The sequence below is a fragment of the Xiphias gladius genome, chromosome 9 (assembly GCF_016859285.1).
Source record: "Xiphias gladius isolate SHS-SW01 ecotype Sanya breed wild chromosome 9, ASM1685928v1, whole genome shotgun sequence".
NCBI lineage: Eukaryota > Metazoa > Chordata > Actinopteri > Istiophoriformes > Xiphiidae > Xiphias > Xiphias gladius.
In genome coordinates, this window is record NC_053408.1 from 13,190,791 (window position 1) to 13,218,141 (window position 27,351).

A 27,351-nucleotide genomic window follows, 5' to 3' on the forward strand; every position below is an offset into this window, starting at 1 on the left:
GTTGTAACAGTTGCTGAATGTCAGTTAATCTGTGTGGTCAACGATAGCATTGCATCCTTCCCGAAGTCTACCGAAGGGAACAAACATGAAGTAAAGCTAAGTATGTGGTCACTATTCAACTGCAAAACTGTGACAGGACTCGGGGGAAAAAAATCTCTGAAGTGAATTGTGAAGCCTGGCGCACTCTGGCCTCACAATAAACAATACAAAATTAACAACCCTATGATTTAAATGAAACAAAAGAGACTTATCTAACATTAGTTTTCCAGTGTTGCCAATGATATCAGCTAGGGTTAGGTGTTTTTGTGAGAGTAATTAACTATCAGTAAAGGAGAGAAGAGATGAGGAATTCTTTGAACAAACAAATAAGCTGAACATCACAGAAACAGGTACAGTGCTGGAACATTATCTCCAACTAAGTGAAGAGGGGGGTGGACTTCGGCATCAAGTAAGGATAAGTTAGATACAATCTCTCGCTCTGTCTGTGTCTTGCTTGCTGATTTCTTTCCTGATGGTGATCGATGATGTCTATGTGTATTTCAACAGCTTGCTTCTTATGTAGGTGTTCCAGTGGATATCTAAAGCTGCTGTGATATCCTGTTGGAATTATATTTTAATTTACACTAGGTTTGACAAATGGAAGCTGCTTAAGACATCACCACACATGCAGTACTTTCTAGAAACGTGAAAACTGACAGAAAAATGCTTCCAGCTGAGGTGTTGCTTTGTGTGTTCGTGTCTGAACTGTTGTGAAATGTAAATGAAATCATTCTGTGGATCAACAAAATGACACTAATCACTGATGTAAATATAATCAGCTTTGTCCTACTGATATTTAGTGTATTTGCGCATTTTTTCCACTGTTAGATGTGTTTAAAACACAGTAGCAAAAGTGTATTATGAAATACTGTTATCCCAGTTGGTTTTTAGCACTTTTTGTGCTGCGTTATGTGTATAATGTGACAGGAATGAAGCCTTTAGCTATGCAGTTTTACGACATGCATTTCTCATTAAAGTACAAAGGACATTTCACTTCAAATCTTTGATTATTTATTTTAATCATTATTACTATTTTCAGAAAACATGACGAGCACATCAACTTAGGAAGAGTTGTTGAATGAAGTTCTTCCTCGGTGAACTTAATAGAACTTCTTGATATGCCCACAAGATGGAGTCATGGTGTCATATATTAATTCAGGATCGACGTACTGAGGGCTACAGCTAGTAACTGTGCTTTCCTTTCTACATTGACTTTGAATTGCTTTAACTTTATGTGTAAATTAAAGGATTTATAATAAACTTTTATTTACTATTATATGCATTTGTTCATTGGGACAAAATTGATTACAGTTACTTTTCCCTAAGCCATGCTAATTCACAAATTATTCTCCACATCAAAATCTTGCTGGACAGGTCTGATGAAAACCGGTGGTTACTCAAGTTAAAAAACTGGAAAAACATTTGCTGTCACCACAAGAGGAAAATGTGTTGTCTTACATTACAAACATTTAACATAACCTCCAGAAGACTGATTGTCTGAATGGTCTGGTGCTGTAAAAATACCGTTATAAAAGTTTTAAAACCCATTTCAAGTAGAAAATCCAATTAAAAATGTATTAAATGTAGATGTGATGGAATCCGCCTTTAGTCATGGCAGGGTGTTCATTAAATGAATACTTGTAATTTAACCATAAAACCATTATAGCTCACTAATTCTAGCTAAAATGTTGTGCCATGGGAATTATGATTTGCAGGAAGCATTTACAAGTGAAGCCACAGAAGGAACAAATAATACACATAATAAAACCAGTCTTAGAGCACAGAAAATAAACTTAATATAAAAACGCTATAATACTCAAATCAAATGGGTATATCTATAATGCCCACCAGACAGTGCAATAATTGGTCAGTCTTTAATGTGAATTACCAAGCTGTGGCAGTGGAGAGACTGTACTGCTGCTGAATTTCAGGTTTAAATTAAGCCATCTAATTGCAGAGGGAATAAATAAGACTCTGATCCCTCTGCTCTGAAGTTTGTCCAATGTGAAGGAGGAGCCAGAGAGTATCAGTTCCTCTGTAAGTCAAAAACGATTTTCGTCTTTCAGCACATGACACTCATCGTTTCCAGTTATTTGGGTGTAGCTAAGAGCAGTAAGCATACTGGGGTCACTCACAAAGCTGCCCTCAACTGCAATAAGCACATCTAATGCAATAAAATCTGGTGTAATCAGCTGTTAAAATATTTCATTTTCTGTAGGGAAAACAAAAACTACGATATTTCTGAGCAAATTATCTTTGTGACTGTATCTGAAGTTTGCTATCAGTATAGTTGCCCCCCAATTCAATTCCCTCATGAGACACAGAGTCACCAACAACACGGTCAAGTCTTCTCCTAGAAGATACGACAAAATGCCAGAATCATCTGCAAACTAGACTAAATGTCTGTCTAAGGATTTGCTGTGGCAGACACAAATATGAATGGAAGGATTACAGAGGTGGAGGAACAACAGCAACCCAAGGGAGAGAGAATACATAAAAAGAGGAAATCTGAGCACCAGAAATGTCCACAATATAGCCGACAGTGTCTAGATCAACCTTGGGAAATATGAAAGAATAAATTTAAGATAAGATATTGAGTTCATTGGCAACATGAAGATAGCACTTCCCCAGTCAGCATGCAAACTCTACGTGTGCTTCCTTCTCCTGGATTTTGTCAGTTTTTAGCTGTTAAATGCTGCAGACCTGAACAGGAAATTTCAGCATTTCCTTTGAAAATACTACATCAGCTAGAATCCCATTCCATGCAATGCAAGTTTTCAGTTAAATTCAATTTAAATGTGTACTTGTAGACACTTCATTAAACTCTACCTTCACAGATTCTGGAGTAATCACTGACTAATCACATTAGATACACTGGATGCTGACTGGGGAAGTGCTATTTTCATGTTGCCAATGAAGCTTTATCTCATCACTATTACAAATATTTTTTTGAGGAGCTGAACTGCTCGGAGTGTTCTGTGAGACACTTAATATACACACCGCCCTTCCCCATCTGTCTCTCTTTCTTTGCCCACACACACAATCATGCACACATCATATGTACGTATGTATAGACACACACACTCATTACCGTGCTCTAAACTTTCTTTGTGATCCCATTTTCTTTTTTTTAGGATTATTTCAAATTCCTCTCCCTACTTGCCATATATGGTATTTACTGTTCGTGACTTCACTTCTCTAAACCAGCTCCAACTGTTATATCGATCTTCTCATATAAATCTCGACAATAAAGTGAATATGTGTACTTCTGAAAGATTATAACAATTCCTTTTCACATTTTTGCAATACATTCTTGCAATGGTGGCAAAAGTATTCAGGTCCTTTGCTCAAGTAAAAGTATTAATACCACACTATAAAAATGCTCCATTACCTTACTTATCTTGCTCAAGTAAAAACATGGAAAGATAATCTGTAAAATATCATAGCCATAGCTCATCTATCCCTTATATACTGTTGGGCAGTTTAAAATCTCACATCTTATTTTACACTTTGATCATATGTTTTTTTTTTTTTTTTTTTTTTTGATGTAAAATCTTAAGCTGTAAAGTAACCAGTAGCTGTAACTGTACATCGATGTAGTGGAGTAAAAAGTAAAAATTTCCCTCTGAAATATAGTGAAGTATTGGTTTAAAATGGAAATACTCTCAAAAACTGTGCTTAGGCACAGTACTTGAGAGTAAATGTACTTGGTTGCATTCCACTACTGCATTCTTGTGTGCCTATGGTACTAGCATAATAGATTATAGTCATCTCTCTTTTTCTGTCACTGTTCTTTTTCCCTGAGAGATTTCAACCACTTCGGCTACAGATACACTCGTCTGTTGGTCCCTGTAGATTGACATGCCCGCCCCACTTCACAGATTCACACTTTGACCTAAGCAGCAGGGGAGTTGTCTCCACAGAGACTCTGGCCGTTGACACAAGCACATTTCTGATAAATGACAGAGGAGATGACAACAGGTAATGAAGACATGACTCTAATCTACACTATGAGATGCCAGGGAACAGGAGGCAGACACTGCTGCATGGGGTAACACTATAAAAGTCCACTGTTACAGACTGTAACAATTACTGACTCCTTTTTAGAAGTAAGCTAAACTACTTCCTGGCACTACCTTCACATTATCTGTACAGATGTGAGAGTGGTATCTGTCGTCTCCTCTAACTGTGCCAGAAAGCAAATAAGTTTATTTTACCAAAATGTCAAAAATTTCTAAATACTTCCTTCACCTCTTCCAAAAATGATCTTGCACATTTGAAATCTTCAAATAAAGGTGCATGCAATTTTTCACAGTGCTTGAGATCATATGTTTGTAAAATTAACAGAATTCAAACAAATACAATGTACCATGTTTTGGTCATCACTTTAACTTGTTCCTTAATTAAGGAATGGATACAAAAACTGCTTATTAAAATCTGCTGAATGCCTGATCTGACAATGCAGCTCAAAAGTGTCAGGTTAAGCACCACTAACAAACAGTCTGATAAATTAACTTTCAAATAGTTACATTAGTTGTCTGCGTCTACATTGTCTTGGATTCACTCATACAGCCAACCTGGCCCATCTAGTATAGTATCAATTGATGTGTACTAAAAGAAACCACAAAAACTACTAGCAAATACTTGTTGATCCTGCTTTTAATGTGGGTGTAAGAGTTGATGACTGAAAGATTAGTTTGACACCACAAGGTGCGAGATAAAGTCTAAAAAATTTCAGTCAGTTGTTGGTCAGCTCAGTGTAATCCGTGTTTGTCCTGCCAACATTAGAGCGCAACAGGTTGAGTCATTCCAATAATCTCATGATAAATGCTTGGAACCCTTTTTAGGCACAACCTCAGCCTCTTGTCTCTTCAACTCATCATGCTCTCACTCCAAGTGCTTCTCTTCTTGAACTCCTTAAGGGTGTCGTCAGTCTCTTCTGCACTCCTCGCTCACTGGAGGGTGTGGGTGACTTGAGTGCCAGGAGAGCTTTGAATAACAGAGAGAGAGGGGAGAAATAAAAGGAATAAGCACCGCAAGCCCTCAGTCTTCCAGCAAGCAAAGAGAAGACACAGGAATAACCATGCCTGAGCCAGTCCCTGCAGGTATGCAGATACTTTTTGTGAAAGAATAATTAATTGTAATTAGTCGGGAGAATGGCTCTCAGTGGCAATTTTGAGGCTTGAATTTGGGTAGTCTCGTTTGGTTGGAGTCTTTGGTGAGGTTCAGTATATTTGCTTGAAATATTTTAAAATATATCAAAATTGAAACATTAAAACCGGTGACTGGTTTTAAATTTAGTGTCATACCAGTGTATATAGGATATAGAGGATGTTGCCGATAGTGATGATCTGCATAAAATGTAATTCTATTTATATATATATATATATGTATATATATATATATATGCAACAATTATTGTATTTTTTATATGTGTAAGATCAATTCATTATTTAGTATGTAGTGCATGACAAAAAGAATGAGAATGATTATCAACTGAAAAGTGACATATTTATTTGGTTTTGAAGACGAGACAACAGTACTATAACTGGCATAAGATACAAGCAGAGGACAAAATCTGGTAGAGATGACGTGGTCCAGTTTATTGCTCAGTCTACCATTCTGGAGGAGCAGTGATGAGCTTCAGGGGGTTCAGACTAACAAGTTAAACCCCATGAGACCCACAGTGTTTTGCAGCCCGACTGAGGTCAACAAAAAATATCAGATGATCTCATCGATCACTGTAACTGAAATGCACATGCTAAGTAGAGTCTTCAGTGGTTGCTTTGCTCAATTCCTCCACATTTGGTAGTAATATCTGTAGTGAAGGTGTCACAGAACAAGATGCTCTAATGCAGAATTAGATAAAACTAAATTATCAACTGTTAAATATAACAAAAAGGTAAAATGTTGCAACAAAAACAAACCAAATCCTTTAAAATATGATCTAAAAAGTAATGATTCACCCCAATGCCATTTAAATTACAGATGCTTAGCAGATTAGGCGTCTCAAAAAGACAAACATTTTGCCTCTTTGCCTCCTTGTCATCCGTCCAAAAAAGAGTATTTGAAAGGTCATAAATGATAACATAGCCAGCTGCCATGACATCATCAGGGTCAGTATGTTCATGACATCAGTCCAGAAACCGCCACCTTACTGACTAAACTGGAGAGCTTCCAGAGACAGCTGAGTTAAAGTAGGTATAGCAGGTTCATAAGTGAACACTGTTACTGGTATATGCGTACCGTGCTGTATGAAGGACTTAACCTATTTTTAATGCAAGCTACTGTAACTGACTTGCCTCATGTACTCTGCAGTAGTTAAAAGCAGATCACGGAGGTCACTTTTAATGCAACATTCACAGTGTTATTATTAATGCATTGATATTACATTACTATGACTTTATTCATATTCTATGACTCATTTTTCTGGAATACCACATGGAAGTTTTTCATCTTTTTTAGCAAAAGTCAACATCAGAAGGCTCATGTAAACTGTTACATTAACTGTGACCCAGAAACCTAAATTCTCAAAAAATTAGCTTTTATACACCTAAAAACACATTTTTCTCCCATAAAAGTTCACACTTGTCACCTTTAGGTGGATGCTACTTTCTCATAAATAGTTGTCTTCTGTCCTTCAACCCTGTGGTGCCATCTGTCCACCACTGTCACCCAGTGGGGCTCTAAATTACTGAACTGACAGAAACCTAAGATAAGAGACTGTCATATCTGATGAGTCTGTTTTTCAAGCCAAGATTGTGGGCAACATGTTGAGCCTTCCAAACCCCTTCATCTAATTTCTACACCGACTGTCCTGTGATAGTGAATGTAATAGACTTTGGTCAGGTTGTTTGTGCAGTGGCCTTAATGCTACTTTGCACTATTTTAATTCTTTTTCTCTGAATATGACACTGAGTTAATTTTTTTTTAAAGGTCTAATTTGGGCCATTTTTATTTTTATCCCAGAAACATAATCGGGCACTACTTTCATTCACCATATGAAGAGTTGAAACATTTTCTTTGCTGCTTCACCTAGCAACCACAACCTGCCGTCCGCTATCAGCCAAAAATACTCTGTAATAACCCCTGACCTTTTCGACTTTGTTTTTTTATTTCTCATAAGTTCATAGAGTTACACACATGCAAGTGTATCAGGTTTTGCTGTAGGGCTTTCACGGGCCCAGCTGAGATAAATCATTCTGTAATCTGTCACTTTCATCCAGAAGGGTCCCTCATGGTCAGCAGGCCTGATGCTCCTTCCTGAATGTGATGTAGCTCCAATGTAGTCAATCAAGCGCATGACAGTTTTCTAGTCAGTGGTTGGAAGTGATCGTATGATTCATGGTCATAATTCCTTCCCTCATTTTGACCTGATGAAACACTATAGGGGGACGTTGAATCAAAAATGCTCTGGGAAGTTTTGCCAGTCCCCAAATGAAGTTTATCTTCTGCAGGATACAGAAACCATGACATGGAACGATGAAATTCTTAATCTTCTCTTGGTGAATACACAATGTTTTTGAAAAATCACTCTTAGGTACACAGTCTCTGATCCAAAACCTATACAGAAAAAGCCCCATCATCAAAAATCAAACACTGGATGGGAAACTGTTGTCACTCCCAGACTGAATCACAGGTCTTTTAATATTTTTTGAGTTTTCCTAGTTAAAGCTCAAACTTTTCAACTCTGAAACAACAAGCATTAAATTATGTGTTGATGAGATATCTTCATGAACTTTTTTGCATGCTGTCTAGAGTCACCCGGGTATCCTTAGAGGTTTGAAAAGGTCAGGCCACCTAACGCCTTTCTTTATGTCTGGGTCAGTACACAGACAGTAAATCAAGATGTCAGTGGTAAACGTGGAGAGGGTAAGCAAACAGGGAGGCGAAGACCTGCACTACATAAACTGACTATGAAAAAAATTAAACATAGAGAAAGTACAAAGAGCAAAATATATTCATAACTCATGCTTCCAAAAATAAACCACAGGTAGCTGAGGACAAAGATATACAGTATAGTACTAAAGGGAGCCTGTTTAGCCTTGTAGCAAAAAATTTGTTAGTACCAAAAATAATGAAGAAAATAAAGAAAGAAAAATACCCTAAGGAAAAAAAACAACTCTGAAGCAATGTCCTTTAAACCCTGCAAACATACCTTGCAAAATCATGCCAACCAGACATCCACCACAACTCTGACAACTTTGCCAATAAATGAAACCACAGACAATCTCAGAGGGGAACATTTGAGCTGTGAGGAACAGCTGTTCGGAAATTCATTATCCTGCTTTATCACAAACTCGTTGAAGATGACTGAAGATTCTCACCCCAAGTGGATTGATTTAGCAGATGCTCATGCAGATTTACACTCAGTGCAGGTGTTAAATCCTCTCACAGACTGTATAAAGTATTAATACCAAAGACTTTCTATGTAGTGTGCAGCATTCCAGTTTGTTTGTCAGCAAATTTTCTCATTTTGTACTGAGAAACTAACGAGCTACAGCATGTTAGCTCTTTTGCGGCTTCACTTACAGCTCAGAGACAAATTGTATCTTTGATACAAAAAGCCAAATGCAGTCTACAAATGTAGCCGTAGCATTAAATACGATGCTAATAAGATATCACCTGTTTGCATGAGGACCCAGCCTTTAAATACTATGTGAAATAATTTCTAATCCATATAACACATTTAACATCATGATTATATGTTTTTTCAAAGCCAAGTGAATACGATGTAATTTCATTACACCTGTTTTAGCAAAAAAATTATGACAAGCCCCAAGTGAATAGTAAAACAAGGAGGGTCAAGTTGGTCTGGCTATTCAAGGAAACTCTTTTCAACTTAAGAGAACATGGCCTGACTTCAGGGAGGTCATAAGACACCATCCCTGGCCTTTCCCAGCTACTGTGACCCCCATAAGGACACTCAGGAAGATGAGCATATTATATGCCTCTATTTCAGTTGAGAATATCCTTTTACCAGATTTAGACCTCAACAATTACAACGACAGCGCTTCACACTCAAAACAAATTGAGTATCTGTGTTCCTCTGAGGCTCCGATGTGGCCACAGAAACATGTCTTCCAATCAGTAACGATGATGTGGCAAATTAATAAAATGAGCAGGTCAGAAAATAAACCTCAAGTCACTGAAATCAAGGTCAAGATATGAGTTTCAAAGACTTGTCCCAGAGGTTATGCAGCTTAATAAAAATTTCAAAGGTTGCCATTTTATAGAATGTATACTCTTACTTGGTGGGTAGTATTTTAGATTTATGGTCCAAGATTAATAGCTTCATCATGACATCAGATATGCTCTAAACATTCCTGAACTAACAACTTTATATAAAGCAATCAGTTTCAGACAAACATCCAGCTATATATCATGAACCCAGTGTAATTAAAAGAAAAAATATGGTTTAGGATCCATCATCACTCAAACTCATCTAAGATATGGGACGTTCTAAATTACATCCCAAAGATAAATCATATGTTTTAATATGTTAATATGGTCAATTGTGTACATATTCTGTGTGTGATACATGTTTCTAATTGTCTTCTTGTTCTGTTTCTATTTCTCAGCTAAACCGGAGAAGGGGGGTAAGTCAGCTGCTCCACAACACTTGCCTACTGACCTTTTGTGTGCCTTACATTATCACACAGGGACTTGATTATCGCTCTCACGTTTTCACTTTTCTCTCACATATCCTCTCAACTGCCTGTGTCAACCAAACACAAACTCTGACCTCTGGGGGGGTGTAATCAGTATGCACCATCTTCATTTAGGAACTTTACTTTTTGTCAGGATCTTAGTTTTATTCATGTATGCCAGCATGCTACCATATATGTTCTATATATTTTTTTTAACTTCAGGCATTTTCACTGAGAATCTGTTATACAGTACGTTGTCAGATTACTGAAGCTGTTGGCTGTCTTCAAATTATGTAATAACACGGACGGCACGATGAGAAAAAAGCTTTGGTTTTCACAAGTCGCATGATACGGTTCTGGATTTTGTGCGTTACGCACTGATAGCGTCCATTTGCTCAACTGTTGAAGTGCCTTTAATATTTATTTTCCAAATGGGCTACCTTGGTGTTGCTTTTCGTTTGCTATGTCTAACAAAAATCCACTAATTTTAGCCCAAGAGGAGCCAACTGAAGAGGGTGAGGGACAACGATTGTGTTTTTTCTATTTTGAGACTTTGAGTGATTTCGTGCATTCACCCAGTGTTAATATGTGACATGGAGTGGGTTTGAGTTGAACTGCGTGCAGAAAAATGCATTTGAACTAATCAGTCAGGGTAATTATCTGAATAGTACAGAACAAGTGGTTTTGCTATAGATAATAAGTTGAGCAATTACCGAGTCAATAAGATAGGCCGATAAGTCAATCACATCATTTGAGACAACATGAAGCTGCTGAAGGGGATAATGCAATTATTATGCCACTTTGAATCAGTGTGTTTCCATTTATTAGCTAGCCTACAGCATACGTCACATACATCCAGAGTGTTAGGTAAAAGACTTTATTTCCTAATTGTATTCCTCATGTACGATCTAATGTCAGAAACCAGTGAAGTGATGTCATGCGCTCTGCACATGTTTATATTATATATCACATCAACAAGTGAACTGGGTTTTCTTTCTGTTTTGTCGTCATATTTTAACGACCATTCTAATGGTAATTAAAGGTCCTTTTTCCGTTTCGGTGTTTGGTGCTGGCATGTATACCTTTGGATTGTAGATGGAAGATAATTATGTATGACGCACACAAGACAAACCTTCTGTGTGGATTTTAATACACACTGACTGACTGCAACTGGGTGCATTTTCCACGAACGTGAACTCTGTGAACTCTGTTTCTCACAGCGACCTTTGTTTATCACTTCACTGCAGGCATGTAAAGAGTGAGGGATCTGCAAGCGTTCTCTGTTTATGTGATTGCATTGAGTTTATCCAGTTCTTGTTTTGTCTTTGCGATATTTCCAAGTTCACTGTTGTCCATCTCTCACCATCTTTCTGTTTTCAATCACTTTACCATGATTTTTATTCACCCAACCAAACCGCACCCAGAGGAGGATGGTAGGCACCTCTAAGCTTCAGGGAATAATACTCACCTTCGACTGACTTTCTTCTCAGCTTCTTCAATTATGACTAAATATAGCGAATGATTACAGTATGCTGTATATTGGGACTCAGGCTAATTTTCATTCATTTTCCTTAGATTTACCCCCCGCAGATGGAGGTAAGGCAGAATGCTGAACACTGAATGCTCTGGTTTAATATGTCCGTCTTTATAATCTACCTAATGTATGCACCTATGAGTGCATACATGTGATACACAGTGTGGAAATGACGGCACCTGCATGACTGTGGTTGCTCTCAGGTGACTTACATTATGATTTGTTATGTATTTTTGTAAAACCCAAAAATACATGAATTTATATCAAAAATTAATTTATTTTATTCAAAGGAAATGTATATATTAGTGATTAAATCAGTGATTACTAATGCTGCTTTGAAATGGATAATAGGATTATGCATTAAATGTTGAATGCCTTGTGTTGTTTTCCGTCATTGGACTGATATATACATATATTGTACAGGTATATTTTATGTGTAGATTTAACCTTTGTTTGGTTTTACTGCATGTGCAAAATATGGTTATGTAATGTACTGTCTTATTTCCAAGTACAGTATACAACAATATAGTGCTACGTTCTGTGTTTCTACTGTAGGCAGTTTATGTATTCTTACGTGTTCTATTTATCTACGTATTTATTTCTGCATGCAGTAAGCCTGAACATGTCATGTCAACATGTGAATGCAAGGTGGATTGGATTTGGGTGATTTTTTTTTTTTTTTAAATCAAATATGATGGTGGATGATGCCTCTGTTTTATGTATTGTACTCTGTTGCAACTGTATGTCTTCTTGTGGAACAAGTGTTTGCTTCCTAGCTGCTTTTTTTTTCAGTTTTGTTTGCTTCCTTGTCTGCAGCAGATTCAGATGCTGACTGGGATGGTAAGAAACGAGCAACATTGATATTGACATGTCTGTTGACAATTTACTGTTGCCCCTCCAAAAGTATGATTTGAGTGTTTATAACATTATGTTTTGTATAATTTTGGTATTATGTGATGGTCAAGATGTCACATAATATACAAAGTGTTAAGTGGGTCTATTTTATTATTTGAAATCATTTTCTTCACTTCAATTTGGACTGATTTTTACAATTTTTAAAAACAGAATGTTTACCAAACTCCATAATTGTATGTAAGCCTTCCTTGGCTAGACACTTTTATGAAAACAAGGTTCTTACTTTGTGACTTCACTGTCACCAAGGACAAAATAACACTCGTCACCAAGTGTCTTAACAGTGTCTATCAGGCTGCTTGATTCAATCATTTTGCAAGATTTAAAATGTAAAATATAATATAATCTTGCAGGGCCTGCTACAGTAATCATATCTTATTGATCCTATGAGAAATCACCCTCAGGCCTTGGAGCTTCTTGCAACTTGGTACCCCACAATAAGCCACACCTCAGGCCTACGACTCACCAGATCCTTGGCTGTGTCAAAGAGAAGACAAAGCCCTGACTGGAATGGTCTCATGGATAGTTTAGTGCGTGCTGCTATCCTTGTTGCATTCACCTGTTCTGTTCTCTTATGCTTGTATGCGTTGATGATGGCAGACAACTCACTTACAAATTATGCTGTTTATGTTCTTTCAGCAGTTCAGAATTTGTTTCTCCGTGTGAAGAGTGTTGCCCTTCCCGTCTGTTGCCTATGATACCAGCTCTCTTTTGCTTCTGTCCCTCTAGCAGTTTAAACAATAAGAGTGGAAGAGTTCATGTGTAACAGTCATTGTGAAACAATGGCAGCTGTTTCTAACATACCAAGTGTCATCTGATGCAATGACACTTTTATAGTTGCTTCTCAACTTCACATTATGCTGCAAGGAGAGCTCAAGTTATCAAAGAAATCATTAGTCAGCACATCAAACTCAGTTCCTTCAAACTACACAGGTGCCATACTCATGTTCACATCTCATCCTTTATCTGATGTCCAAAGGCCTATAGATGGTTTATTAATTACACCTTGGCTGTGTATCACAGCCATCAGTATGATTCGTAAGTCAACACTCTAAAATTTATTGGGGTTGCACCCCAACTCAAGTTTTACAAGTGAAATTCAAGAGCTGTTATTCCTGTTACAAAGTTGCTCCTGTCTGCCACGGTCTTTCAGGGGCCCAGCTCCCAGAGCGATGAGTTGGACGTCTGCTTTATTCTGACTTACAAAGATTGGATTGAACGCAGAAGGGTAATGGAAGTGTTAAGGCTACAGGGAGCTGAAAGCTGATGTTTCCTTGTGGTGGGGGAACACAGACTTTAACAAGCTTTTCCTTATCCCACGCCTGGAATAAGCATGGACACCAGGGTGAGATTAACCGCAGGCTTTTGTGACAACTGAGTAGTCCATAATCTTCACATGTTGAGGAGAAATCTGTAGCTTCCCGCAGCTCTCTAGGTCTCTGTGGTGACTTTACTACATACCCTGGCAGGCCAAAGTGTCCATCATGGTTGCTTCCTTTTTGGGCTATTTGGCCAGTGCGGTGAGATGTGGATGATGGACTTGGGGGTATGCAGAGGAGAGATGAATAGTCACAGAGTCCTCCAAAGGGGGCATGGCTGCTTTTTGTCCTCACAACAAGACTGCTATCTTTGGGAAGCTGGCTGCTGAACTGAAATTTGCCCTGATATATGGCCTGCTGAGCCAAGAGAGTGGTCAAACAGCAAAGTGAGGTCATTAAATGTTAACTTTGGGTACTGCCCTGGATATCACTTCCATAAATTCCTTGGGGAGTGGATCCTGTGCTGCAGGTCGTACCATAGCTTCTTCCCATCTGTTTATCTCTTTGTAGCATTTATGAATGCACAGCTCATCATCCTTCTTGCCTGTCATTAATGCCCATCACTGAATGTGGAACTCAGAAAGCTCCTCCTGCTGTGGCAGCGGTCACAGATGTTCCAGACACAGCTCAGTGTGAGCTATGACACATATAGAAGAGAAGCAAAGACACGCACAGTGTCAGAGCATGACCAAGGGAAAACTGAAGCATAGGCCAAAGATGAAAAGGGGACCAGCAGGTGCAAACTCTGCAAAATAGAAACACCAAGAGGTTGTTACTATCAGCCATGTGCCTGCTACAGTGGGAGAACCATTTCTCTTGAGCATCCACCATGTTCTGTCCAAATGTTAGGTGGTTGGTAGCATGGCTAAAAGCTAGACCTAATCCAAAGACAGCCGCTGAGGAAGGTCCAGATGGAAACCTAACGGGATGGACTTTTCTTTGGTCAGAACTCAGCATAGTTTGGATGCCAAAACATGCCTACTCAATTTTAGCCATGGGAACAGACTTATACAAAGACTAATCTGCCGTTTACCTTTAGTTTATTTTTATAAAATCATGTTTTTTTCTTTCAACGCTTGTTGGAGAGTAAAGAGAAAAAGTACAAAACAAGGTGAAGGTGCTTTATTACTTTAGCAGCTATATGAACCCGGAAAAGAAGCTTCAGCAGTTTCGGAAACTCAAATATGTATGTGATAACTGCAAATGCATAAAATGAAAAAAACTTTTTTGACCTGATGAAGATCAAGCCGCTGTCTCCTGGTCGAGTTGTGAATAAAAGTTGCTGTGCAGGAGGTACTCTTGAGATATAATTTTAATTACAAAGAATCATATGCATACTGTGTAGGAGGACATTTTAGCAATTGGTTTGGTTTGATTTTTCATATCTACCATTTGTTTGACCCCGGGTCCCGACTCCAGAGTTGGTATTGCACCACACTGAGTATGATGTCAGTGTGTCTATTAGAGTGGAATTTCTGTGTGGGAAGTGTTTATCATGCCAAGGCTGTTTAAAGCCATACCCATGGGGGTATAGTGTGTGGGGGGGGTATCATCACTTCGCCAGCTGCAGACTGTTTTGGGGCACTTGCACCATATTGCTTATGAATGTTAGCAAGCAGTTACTGACATTTCTTCAAAGAAAAACATTTGAATGCTATAAGAGCAAAATGTGCAGAATGCCTGTAGTTAAATTATTCTCAGGGTATCCTGAGATGGATATACAACAAACTTTGATACAAATTATAATATTCGCTACACATCAATGTGCTGAACAAAAAATCATCAGCAAATGTCATACTTGAGTGGTTTGTATAGGTGGCCTGGGGTGCACATGGTCTGTATGGGAAAACACAATTGCCTCCTTTGTGAGAAGCAGCCTTGCAAGATCAGTCCAAAAGAAGTAATCAAGGTAATTTCAAATAATTATTTATTCCAAGTTTGCTGATTAAAAGTGCAGTAATCAACACGTTTGATTACTTTCTGTTTTGATTGATAACAGTCATGATCTTACCTTCACGAAAAAATTCGTTTTTGATTGCATTTCATTGTGTGATGTATTAATGTAATAATTTTACAGAATAATCATTCTGTAATTGCTGTTCACTTGTCCAGTCTTAGTTTAGAAATTTGCACTGGCTTATGGTACAGTATAACAACAGATTGTTATACTTCCATATGTTAAACCGGAGTATTTGTTTTGCCCGGCTCAGTCAAACCATGCAGAGGAGGGTAAGGGCGAGCTGAAGGCAAAGTGCTGGACTGTGGCAATTCACTGCATGCAAAAGTGACGTTATGAAATGTAGATGTATGCATTCTATGTATTGTTATGTGTTAGTCAAATATCGTACTCAGTGAAGATGTCATATTTATGGAATGGTTCTGGTGTGGTTGGTATATGGCTGATTAATAAATTGATTGGATTTGTTAGAGCTGGGTATAATCTGCGGGATTATTTTGAATATATAAAACTAAACAGGGACTTGCACAGTATAGTAAAACTTAATTTAGATTCAAACGCTAATGCATAATACTGTTAACTGGATACAGCACACAGAAATTAGTTGCTTTAGCTAATTGTACATGAACAAAAGTAGAAATTCTGAATAGCGATCATATAATATGTCATAATAGATTATTCAAACTAATAATAAAATAAACGAAGTAAAAATTCTAAATTGGATAAACTCAAAGCCTAACCTTAAGAAATTAAGTTAAATAGCCTAACTAAAAGAATTTTTTGAAGTTCGTTGCCTTGAAATTTTGAGTTTTCTCAGGTTTTTCTTTTTTACAGTGCACTGATTATATATCACAGGAAATTTTGCTTGCATGAATATATGAAACATATCCACACTGCTCTCTTGTCCTTGTATGTGTTTTGAGCTGTGGACATGGAGTGTTTTACTGGTCAGATGAGTTTGTGTTCTGTTGTTGTAGAACCATCATAGGTATAGTTTGTCTAATGCAATGGTCTCATTTGCTGTAATTATTTTTGCTACTGTACATACAGAATAACATGGAAAAAAAACCTCAAAAAAAGAGCTCAGCTGAGTCTTTTTTCTTCTCTCATGTGAACAAGTCACAATGTTTAAAAGAAAAGAGTGACTTTGACTTTTATCTGTTATGACTGGGGAAGACAAACACCATTGCTGCTCTGGTAATGAACAGGAGAAAACAGCAGTTCTGGCCAATCCAAATGTCCACACAGTACAGCGCAAAAGTGTCCTGTTGCCCATAGCAGTGGCAGTGCTTAAAAATCCTTATGAAATAATCTTTCAGTTGCTATTTTCTAACCTTTAACAAATCACAAAACAATACCACATAAGAATTACTTATCAGTACTGACATTTTCAGAAATTACTATATTAGACTGATGAAGACTGACTGAGGAAGTTTTAGAAATGCACATGTTATTAGTCAAGAAAAGCCAGACCATGGCTAATTGTGCTTAAAATCAAATCTAAAACTGCAAGAAGTAAATACATTCATGATAAGCAAGACAAATACATTAATAAGAAAGGAAGCAAACATTGCAGTTATACAACTGGTTTTGATATATAGTCCTGATATAGCTTAATCCTAATTTGTGATTTTATTGAACATTTGTTTATCACAATTTATTGCTGGAGCTAAGCAAGTAAATGTAACACAGGTTTAATGTCAGTATGTTGCTCATGTTTACAGGGACAAGAGTTTACTTGCCATACTTCCTCTTCTATCTTTTAGTTCTTTTAGCCAAATGCTGCTGGTTTATTATTTTGTGGTTTTAATGTTTCATATGTACTATATGTGCACAGTGTGCAGATGTGACTCAGTTTTTTTGTGGTTGCTCAAAAAAAGAACCAAGCATTTCACTGTGTCCCTTGCACTTTGATTTGTTGCACACTGTGGATGTTGCCAATGTCATTTAAGCGCTGATGTATGCCTTTTTTTTTTTTTTTTGAATCCATCAAAATTGATTTCAGAATTGCCAGAGCAAGTGAACTAATTTTTTTCTCCTTATCTTCAGAGTCTGGGTCGACTGAACTCACTGGCCTCTTCCTTGAGAAGCCTCCAGCTAATGTTGTCGCAGTCACAGGTCAGAAATGCAAATGGATGGATGAATAATTGCCAAGACAGAAAGGAAAGTGTAACAACCCGTAAAGTGCAATCTGATTAGATAATGTTATATGATTTCACTGTTGTTTGTGAATGGCAGGAGCGGAAGTCACTTTCATAGCCAAGGTTGACTCGACCAGCCTGACAAGAAAACCCAACATGAAGTGGCTGAAGGGCAAGTGGCTGGACCTTGGCAGCAAGGCGGGGAAACATTTACAGTTCAAAGAAACATATGACAGAAATACTAAGGTGTGTGCATGTGTTTAAGAAAGAGAGAGATGCATTTTCTGCACTGTGTAATCTGATCCTCTTCTTTCAGAAATAAAAAATTAAAGAAGTAATTTAGTAATTTTTCTCTCTCCAAGATCTATACTTACGAAATGAAGATCACCAAAGTGGTCCCTGGAGATGCTGGAGGCTACAGGTGTGAGGTGACGGTAAAAGACAAGTGTGACAGCTCCAACTTTGAGATCTCTGTTGAGGGTGAGTGAAAATGGACTCTGTCCCGCTGAGGCTGACACAGATTCCATACATGTCTTTTTTTTTATCTGATCCAGCCCTAATTTGCGTTCTCTGCAACTTCTCTTATTACAGCTGCACAGCAGGGGGAGCATGAGGATATTTTGTCTGCTTTCAAGAGAACGTATGTGCATTGGGATTTGTGTTTCAGCCTCTCAGTAGTCTATGTTTACATATCTAAATACACAAGAGGGAAAATGCATACGTAGACTATTTATAATGTTTTGCAGTGTGTGTGTGTGTGTGAGTATGTGTTTATGTGTGTTTGTGTGTGTGTGTGTGTGTGTGTGTGTGTGTGTGTGTGTGTGTGTGTGTGTGTGTGTGTGTGTGTGTGTGTGTGTGTGTGTGTGTGTGTGTGTGTGCGTGTGAACGTGTCTTTCAGCACATGCGGTATATGATAGTATAGTAAAGTTAATGTTGTGCCATGTCAGAAGATATGCCTGATCTTGGTATGTCTGTTTCCATACACACAGGGATGCCGGAGAGGACGAGGGTGATCTGGATTTCAGTGCTCTGCTAAAAGCCACTAAGAAGTGAGAAGCTACTTGTTATTTGGCTTGATTATCAAGTACACCGTATGATTGTTTCCTTAAAAAAAAAAAATCCCTTATTACTTCTCCAGTCCTATTTGCAAACATATCCCTTCTCCTTGACTGACAGGAGGAAGAAACCCGAAAAAGAGGAACCAGAAATAGATGTGTGGGAATTGCTTAAGAATGCCCATCCAAGCGAGTATGAGAAAATTGCCTTTAAGTATGGCATCACTGACCTGAGGGGCATGCTGAAACGTCTGAAAAAGATGAAGGCCGCGCCCAAGCCTAGCGAGGGTAAGTCGGGTCAGGTGGGGGTTAAAGGGAGGGGAAGAAATAAAGAAGCATTTGAAGTAAGAAGGAAATGAACTGGGAGGTAAGATTTTACCTCAAGGGGACTGGATAGGAAGGGACGGCACAGAAGAGAGGTAGGTAAGAGTAAGGGCACCGTAAAACTGGACAGAGAAAATAAGGAAGGTATTTTGTGGACTGAAGAGTTGTTAATTCTCAAGTTTTCCCTCTTTGTTTGTAACCCCAGCTTTCCTGAAGAAGCTTGAATCTTGCTACTCCGTGGAAAAGGGCAAGAAGATTGTCTTGAGGTGTGAGGTGTTTGATCCCAACGTCCAGGTCAAATGGTTGAAGAATGGCCAGGAGATCAAACCCTCAGCCAAGTACATGCTTAAAAGCACAAACACACACACACACACACACGCTAATTAATGTTAGTTAACATAGACCTTTTTCAGTGTCTTTTTTCACCATGCTAAGCCCCATGCAGGACATTTGCTTAATAAGACAGTTGTGTTCGGCTGTATCATATTAATCATCAAGCCTAGATGGACCTGATGGTCAGTGCTTTAAAATATCAAGTTAAAATTATCTGTGCCATAAAGTCATACTTGATGCTGCCATGAGCATGTTTTATTTTTAGGCGGTCATACGAAGCCTCCCTGTGGGTTAAGTAAGTCGCACTGCCAAGACATCTTATGCCCCGCGTAGACTAATGCAGATACACCCCCAGGACAAAGACTTATTTTAAGGTCTTAATGCGAAGAAAAAGCTATGGCCCGGATGAAAACTGAAATGCATAAACTGGATCTGTTGGACAAAATTCAAATCTTTCAAAAGTGTTGTCAAAATCACCTAATGTTAAACTTTAAGTCGCAAAAGGTTTGTTAGATTTAGATATAGAGGGGTTTTTGAAGGGTAAAACCTTAGCTCAATGAAGGAACAGTTCAGCACTCTGTAGACTGTATGTTCTGACATTTACCCTTTTTTTAACCACTTTTCAAGGTACATCATAGAGTCCACCGGGAATATCAGAACCCTTACCATCAATAAGACGACCCTGGCTGATGATGCTGCATATGAGTGTGTGGTTGGCGAAGACAAGTGTTTCACAGAGGTGTTTGTCAAAGGTGCACCATCTCTGAGTTTATCAGCAGTAAAAATCCGATATTACAGCAAAGAGCATTGCTTGCAGTGAATTTGTAATCGTTATGGCATTTGCATTGAGTTTCTGTTGAATTCATGAATTTTAATGTCTCCCACTGCTCTGTCCAGAGCCCCCTGTGACAATCACCAAGCTGATGGATGACTATCATGTGGTTGTGGGAGAGAGAGTGGAGTTTGAGATCGAGGTGTCGGAGGAGGGTGCCCACGTCATGTGGTCAGTAAATATCACTGTGTTTAGCGTTACGGGATCAACCTAGCTTGACTCAGCTTCAGGACATGGCTTTATCCCTGCCAGAATACAGTTAAACTACTTCATGTTCTTCAAACAGTAAAGTAGTTTATGTTGTACATACTGAGCTTGTGGACAACTGCTTCAAATCAGATAAAAATGTAATGTACACTTGGAGCCCTCAGTTTGTTATCTGATGTGCTGATTGCATAAGATTTTTGAATTTCAGAATATTAAATCACTTGGCTTCTTGTACCGAAATAAGACATCATCTATGTATATAATTATTTGCATCAACCTGCTTTCAAAAGCCTACCACTCTGTTATAAGAGCCATAACTGATTCGTACTTTTGTTCTATATATCACTGCACAAGATAGAGTTCTGTTTCTTTTCAAATCAAATCAAATTTAAATGCATTATCTTCTAAGGAGATCTGGAACATGTTAAACTAAATCTGAAGACTTGCTTTGAATGCTGAATAGCTCAGAAAGTCTGCTTTCAACAACAGAATTTAAAGGTTCAATTTCTTGGATTTCTTTGCCTTTGTTTTTTTTACTGTGATTTTAAAATTCTTTTTTTTTTTTTTGTATTTGGTCTTGATATTTTTAACTGTGAGCATGGCACACTTTCATTCAAGGTCTCTTTCTTTCAGTGTGCCTTTGCAAGTATAAACAAAGGTTGAAAGAACAAATAAATGAACATCAGTTAGCATGTGCTAGCAGCAATCAATGCCAAGCCAAATAGGGGGTGAAAATTCTCAAAGGTGATGTAAGATTTCAAGGTGTGTTTGTGATTTTATTTCACTGTTAACCAAAAAGTATCCCTTCCTTAGCACAGACTTTATTTTTATAATTTTTCATTGATGAACACAAAGCCCATTCATATATTCCAAAGCAATTATTAGCACTCACTGAATGGTAGAAATTTAGATGTGGCAAGTAAATTCACATCAGACATAGGCTTACTGCTATGATTTGGAATTAAAAATTTATCAGGGATGTCTTTCAAAGAGAGATGCTCATTTAATATTCATCTCCAGGTTCTTTGAGGATATAGAGCTTCACAGAGAAAAAGATTCCAAATTTCGCTTCAAGAAGGATGGAAAGAAGCACACGCTTGTCATCCAGGAGGCTACGCTGAATGACATTGGAATGTACCATGCTTGGACAAATGGGGGCCATACCAAAGGAGAGCTGGAGGTGGAAGGTACCACTGGAAAATATAATAATCCCATTCAGCTTTTATTCCAATTTTGAGCAATTTAGCGAACTAAAAACCAATTATAATAATGAATGTGTTTATTTTTGATAAGTTTGATAAAAGAAAATACTAATCAAAGATGTTACACCAGTGTACAGACTGTATTTTATATAGATTTACTATATTTAGTCTGGGTTTTCTGTCATTCAAATGTATGATGTTCAGTGCTGCGGAAGGAGCTGAATTTAACAGCTGGCCCAAGGGCTTAACACCTCTCTTTATAAACAAACTAACAATTCAAGGCAGTGGGTGTCAGGATGTTACCGTCATGAACATTATCCTCCCTCTCACCCTACCTTCACATACTCTGGATCCTGCCTGATCTCTTCTCCTGTGGTTTCCAATGACTTATTCAGAAAAAGAACTGGAGGTGCTGCAGGACATTGCTGATCTGACAGTGAAGGCAGCAGAGCAGGCTATGTTCAAGTGCGAGGTGTCTGATGAAAAGGTCACAGGAAAGTGGTTCAAAGATGGAGTGGAGGTCTTGCCAAGTGACCGCATCAAAATGACTCACAGTGGAAGGTACAAAGATGAGGGCAAATACATTATTATTAGGATGTTTTTAAAAGTAAGAAACAATGTGGCACATGAGGCACGTGTTTTCCCCACAGCACATCTTCTCTGTTGCTTGTTTCAGGTTTCACCGGCTGGTTATTGATGATGTGAAGCCAGAGGATGCCGGTGACTACACATTTATTCCTGATGGATACGCTCTGTCACTTTCTGCCAAACTCAACTTCTTGGGTGAGAAAGACAGAATGATTACAAAGGTGCTTTTGTGGGTGCATTAATCTTCAGCAGCCTGGATAATAGTGTCTTATTTTCTCTCTAAACAGAAATTAAGATCGACTATGTGCCCAGACAAGGTAAGTAGCCTTAAATTACCTCAGTTTACACTAACTAAAAACTTTTGAATCTTGTGTATAGTTCATACTGTAAGAAACCCACTTCTAGATACTCTCTCTCTTTGTATCTTTTACATTAACCAGATCCTCCAAAGATCCACCTGGACACCACTGGAAACATGGTCTCCCAAAACACTATCATTGTGGTGGCGGGCAACAAGCTCCGACTGGATGTGGAGATCACAGGAGAACCAGCACCCACTGTTGTTTGGACAAAAGGAGATAAAGTAAGTATGACAAGATATAGTGACAAGCGTCACTATATATTATATCACATGGCACTCAATGATCCATATGAATATGAATATGTTCATATTTAACATAGCAATGCCAAATCAAAGTCTGTCTGCTTAAGTGCCACTCTGGAATATGTTGAGGGCATAAATGAACCCTAACTCTAACCTTTGTAACCCTAACCTTAACTCTTTGTTACTCATAAACCCATAAACGTTAACTCGGAGCTATTTGAACGAAATTGGTGTATTGTGACAATTTGCGTTACTTGTGAAAAGTTACACATCATGTTGCTGTTAAGCCACAACGATGTCCTGCTTGTTAGGAAATCACGGACTCTTCAGGGCGTGTAAGGGTGGAGTCCAAGAAGGACCTGAGCTGCTTCATCATAGAGGGGGCAGAGAGGGAAGACGAGGGCCGGTACACCATCTGTGTTAGCAACCCTGCTGGAGATGACAAGGCTGTACTGTTTGTGAAAATTGTCGGTAAGTAAAGATTATACAGTATAACATTGGCAGGTTTTCAACTATTTTATCTACTGTATTTTAAACTTTTCTGATCTATTTTAAAACTAATTGTAATCTTATTTTAGATGTGCCTGACCCCCCTGAGAATGTCAAATGCTTATCCGTGGGAGAGGACTGTGCCACTATGACTTGGGATGCCCCTAAATTTGATGGTGGTGCAGCAATCAAAGGTGAAGAATGTTTTTTTTTTCTCTCCAATTCTTGACACTTAACTCTATATATTGTAGCATATGGAACATATATGAAATTTATAAACAGGAAAATATCTAAATTTAAGAATTTTGTCTTGAATTATTATTCTGCTCATCTTTATGCTCACTGTGTTTTTATACCATCAGGTTATTTCATGGAGAGGAAGAAGAAAGGTTCCTCTAGATGGACAAAGCTCAACTTTGATGTATATGAGTCGACTAAATATGAGGCTAAAAGGATGATTGAAGGCGTTTTATATGAGATGAGGGTGTATGCGGTCAACAGCATTGGCTTGTCTCAGCCAAGTCCCACCTCCAAACCCTTCATGCCTCTTGGTATGTTTCACAGCCATCTTTACTTGCTCTTTCCCAGGTTCTCCCTGTCCCTCCCTTTGTGCATCACCCATCTACAGCAAGCGCCGTCAGTGATTCTCATGAGTCTCTCTTTCTGTAACCCTCAGTCCCGACAAGTGAGCCACTGCGTCTGACAGTGAATGATGTGACAAATACCACATGCAGCCTGAAGTGGCTCACCCCAGAGAAGATCGGAGCTGGAGGCCTGGATGGTTATATTATTGAATACTGCAAGGAAGGAGGTGATAAGACCACACATTATGCATACAGTATAATAATTTTAACATTCATGGACCATTTAAAAACATTCTCCAAACATATTTTCACTTAAGGACCTTTATTTAATAACTGGAGTTTTTCAGTATTAAATATGGCTTATATAATACACTTACAATGAAAATATATAATAAGAGAACAAAAACACAACAGGTAACAGGATTCAAATCCCACTCACTGTGATGTACTGCATGTAATTCTATTTTTATTTTAGACACTGAATGGGTGGCTGCAAACAAGGATCTTTGTGAGAAACAGGGATTTGTGGTACGTGGCCTCCCTACGGGAGAAAAGCTCAGCTTCAGGGTGGTGGCAGTAAACCTCGCTGGACGCAGTCTTCCTGCTAAACTACAACAGCCTGTCACCATCCGAGAGATTGTTGGTGAGAAAGTCAGCTAAAGAGTACTTCCAAATATATTTTATGGATTGTTATATCATATTCAGTTATAGCATTTGAGCCTTTTTAACTGATTTTTTTTCAGTACTTGTTATAGGCTAATGCTTTATGCATTCATAGTATCGTACAGTGTCTTTTAATGGGATGTCTCCTGTGTTAATGGGATGTCTGTTTCTGCTTCAGAACATCCAAAGATCCGCCTTCCTCGCAACCTGAGAACAAAGTACATCAAAAGAGTAGGAGAAAAGATCAACCTGACCATCCCCTTCCAGGTTAGAAAGGCTGTATTAACACATACTAAAATATATAATAAAAAAATAAAATGACCAACTGTGGGTAACGGCAGCAAAAATAAGGTCGAGGACACTCGACCAAGGCACTCATTTCTTGCAAGAGTGTGCCATGATGTTACACGTTGTTCCAGCATTTTCTGATGATGCTGTGAATGGCGTTAAATTTAAAAACATTATCAGTGAGCTGGAGGGTTTGGTTGCGCTGTTAAGCATTGTTTCTGTAAAGTAACTGCAATGACAAATCATTTTAATCAATTCTTTCAAATGATACTATATACTCGTTATTGCAATTTTACAGAAATTGTGGAGTGTCCTCTTCATGACCCATTTCACTTTAATTAGATGCCAAGGACAGATCCTGAAACATTTTTTTTCAGTGTTTCTGTCTCCATCTTGCCTCAAACTGTAAATATAAACAGTTACTGATTGTAATTATCATCATCTATCACTAGAAAAAGAAACAGTTGTTTAAACTTTGTGCCATCGGTCTTTTGAAAGGGGAAATTCCATATCTTTAAAAAAGCAACTGAAGCAAATCTGCTGTAACAAAGGATCATGCTTTTGTCTCATAGGGTAAGCCACACCCTGTCGCAACCTGGTACAAGGACGGTCAACCCATTGACCCCAAGGTGGTCAACATCCGTAACTCAAACTTTGACACCATCCTCTTCATTCGCTCGGCAGAGAGAGAGCACTCTGGAACATATGAGCTGGTTCTACAGATTGAGAACTTGGAGGACAGGGCCAATATTCACATCACAATTGTTGGTAAGGTGGTCAGGACTCTCAATGACTTATCTCAGTGAGAATTTTTAATTTAAGAAATTATTAATCAAAAGAATAATACATCTTAGACCACGTGAAATTCATCACAGATTTAAACCTGGATTGTACTAAAATATGACAGTGATGTTTAATTCAAACAGAAAAGCCTGGGCCTCCAATCAATGTAAGGGTGACAGATGTCTGGGGCTTCAATGCAGCACTGGAGTGGGATCCCCCGAAGGACAATGGCAACTGTGAGATTACTGGATACACCGTCCAGAAGGCGGACATGAAGACCAAGGTGAGAGAGGGAGATCTAACCCTGATCACCCCTACCGTTACCTGCTAAAATGTCTAGCTAGTGCCTGTTGCTCAGTAATAATGTTGCGATTTCCCCCCACCAATGGTTTGACACTGACTTATGGCTTATTCTGTACGCTCAGTTTGTGGTCTTTAAGTTTTTAAAATATTAATTTCACTTTTTTCTCTTTCCAGGAATGGTTCACAGTTTATGAACATAACAGACGGACAAACTGCACAGTTTCAGATCTGATCATGGGCAATGAGTACATGTTCCGCATCTACAGCCAAAACTTGTGCGGCCTAAGCGACGACTCGTCCCGCAGCAAGAACACAGCTGTCATTGCTAAGACAGGTGTGACAGTGTGTGTGTGTGTGTGTGTGTATGTGTATATACAGTATGTGTGGGTTGTGGGTGTGTGTGTTTTTGGAGTAAATTTCATTTTAACTACACCTTTCTGCTCTGATTCAATGGGGTCGACTAAGTTTGCATGCCTTTCCCACCCTTCTCCACAGACCTGGCAAACAAAGAAAACCCCTACAAGGAGAAAGACATGTCCTGTGTGCCCAAGTTTACTCAGCCCTTAGTCGACAGATCTGTAGTGGCTGGTTACAGCACTGCCATCAGTTGTGCCGTCAGAGGCTTCCCCAAGGTAAATGTGCATCTTAAATTAGCCTGTGGAGCTTGATTCCAGGAGGAGGCTGACAGTGCCACTTATCATAAGCTAATTAAGATCCAAAGTTTGCTTTAAGAGGGACTCCTGTACATAGCAACTTACACAAGTAGTTTTTTGGGGTTTTTTTTATCAAGCAGCCTGACACAAAGCAAAAAAAGAACAAAACAAAATCTGCTTTATTGGACCATATTTTTTATACATTTGACTTTTCCATATCTTAGCCTAAGATTATCTGGATGAAGAACAAAATGATCATCGGCGAGGATCCTAAGTACTTGATGCAGAACAACCAAGGAGTGCTGACCCTCAACATTCGTAAGCCGAGCCCATTTGACGGAGGCAAATACTCCTGCATGGCTGTCAATGCGCTGGGCCAGGATGAAGTGGAGTGCAAGGTGGACATCCGAAGTAAGAACAAGGGGCGAGGAGAGGGATGGCTGGGAGATGGGTGGAAGGGGAGGGATGAAGGAGGAGGAGGAGTCCTGGTAAATCGATTGTTCGTCTCTTTTCGTACTGAACAAAGACCATTACTCGATGCTTGGTTTTGATTATGTTATAGACGCTCAAAACTAAAAGTTGACTGTGTTTATGATGACAGCTTCAAATAATTAAACTGGTTGAATAATGATCGATTGATTGATCATCTCCAAAATATATTATAACACAATAAGTCCGATTACATTTGGGCTTATTTCAACAAAACCTAACACTCATCATCTGTCCTGTCATTCCACAGTTGCCAAAGACTCGGAGCTGAAGTGAGAAACCGAACAGCAAAGAATGTGAAATGATATGAGCCAAGCAGTGAATGAGCAGTGAATGTCGCTATGTAAAGTTCACACTGTCAAGACTGAATCAAATAAAATTTAGTAATGCTTACTATAAAAA

At 38.5% G+C, this 27,351-nt stretch overlaps 1 protein-coding gene across 1 annotated transcript; it reads left to right on the forward strand.

Annotated features, from left to right (window-relative positions):
• The first annotated feature begins 5,104 nt into the window (after positions 1–5,104).
• On the forward strand, positions 5,105–27,273 carry LOC120794295 (myosin-binding protein C, fast-type-like). The gene is made up of 28 exons (XM_040135226.1): positions 5,105–5,144; positions 9,621–9,638; positions 17,461–17,529; positions 17,650–17,798; positions 17,915–18,032; positions 18,144–18,192; positions 18,542–18,601; positions 18,729–18,895; positions 19,137–19,269; positions 19,892–20,016; positions 20,162–20,267; positions 21,324–21,490; positions 21,901–22,066; positions 22,182–22,288; positions 22,381–22,410; positions 22,534–22,676; positions 23,009–23,168; positions 23,276–23,380; positions 23,549–23,737; positions 23,863–23,997; positions 24,246–24,413; positions 24,612–24,700; positions 25,294–25,489; positions 25,648–25,787; positions 25,982–26,153; positions 26,303–26,439; positions 26,685–26,871; positions 27,200–27,273. The coding sequence occupies exons 1-28, from the start codon at positions 5,123–5,125 to the stop codon at positions 27,223–27,225; spliced, it is 3,333 nt and encodes a 1,110-aa protein (XP_039991160.1). The 5' UTR covers positions 5,105–5,122; the 3' UTR covers positions 27,226–27,273.
• The last annotated feature ends 78 nt before the right edge of the window (positions 27,274–27,351 follow it).

What these genes read in the sequence shown, in the direction of transcription:
- LOC120794295 (XM_040135226.1), top strand. Translation starts at nt 5,123, where the DNA reads ATGCCTGAGCCAGTCCCTGCAG. An exon ending in AGGAGAGCTGGAGGTGGAAG is followed by an intron (nt 21,491 to 21,900) that starts GTACCACTGGAA and finishes TGACTTATTCAG; the next exon opens with AAAAAGAACTGGAGGTGCTG. An exon ending in TGAATACTGCAAGGAAGGAG is followed by an intron (nt 23,998 to 24,245) that starts GTGATAAGACCA and finishes TTTTTATTTTAG; the next exon opens with ACACTGAATGGGTGGCTGCA.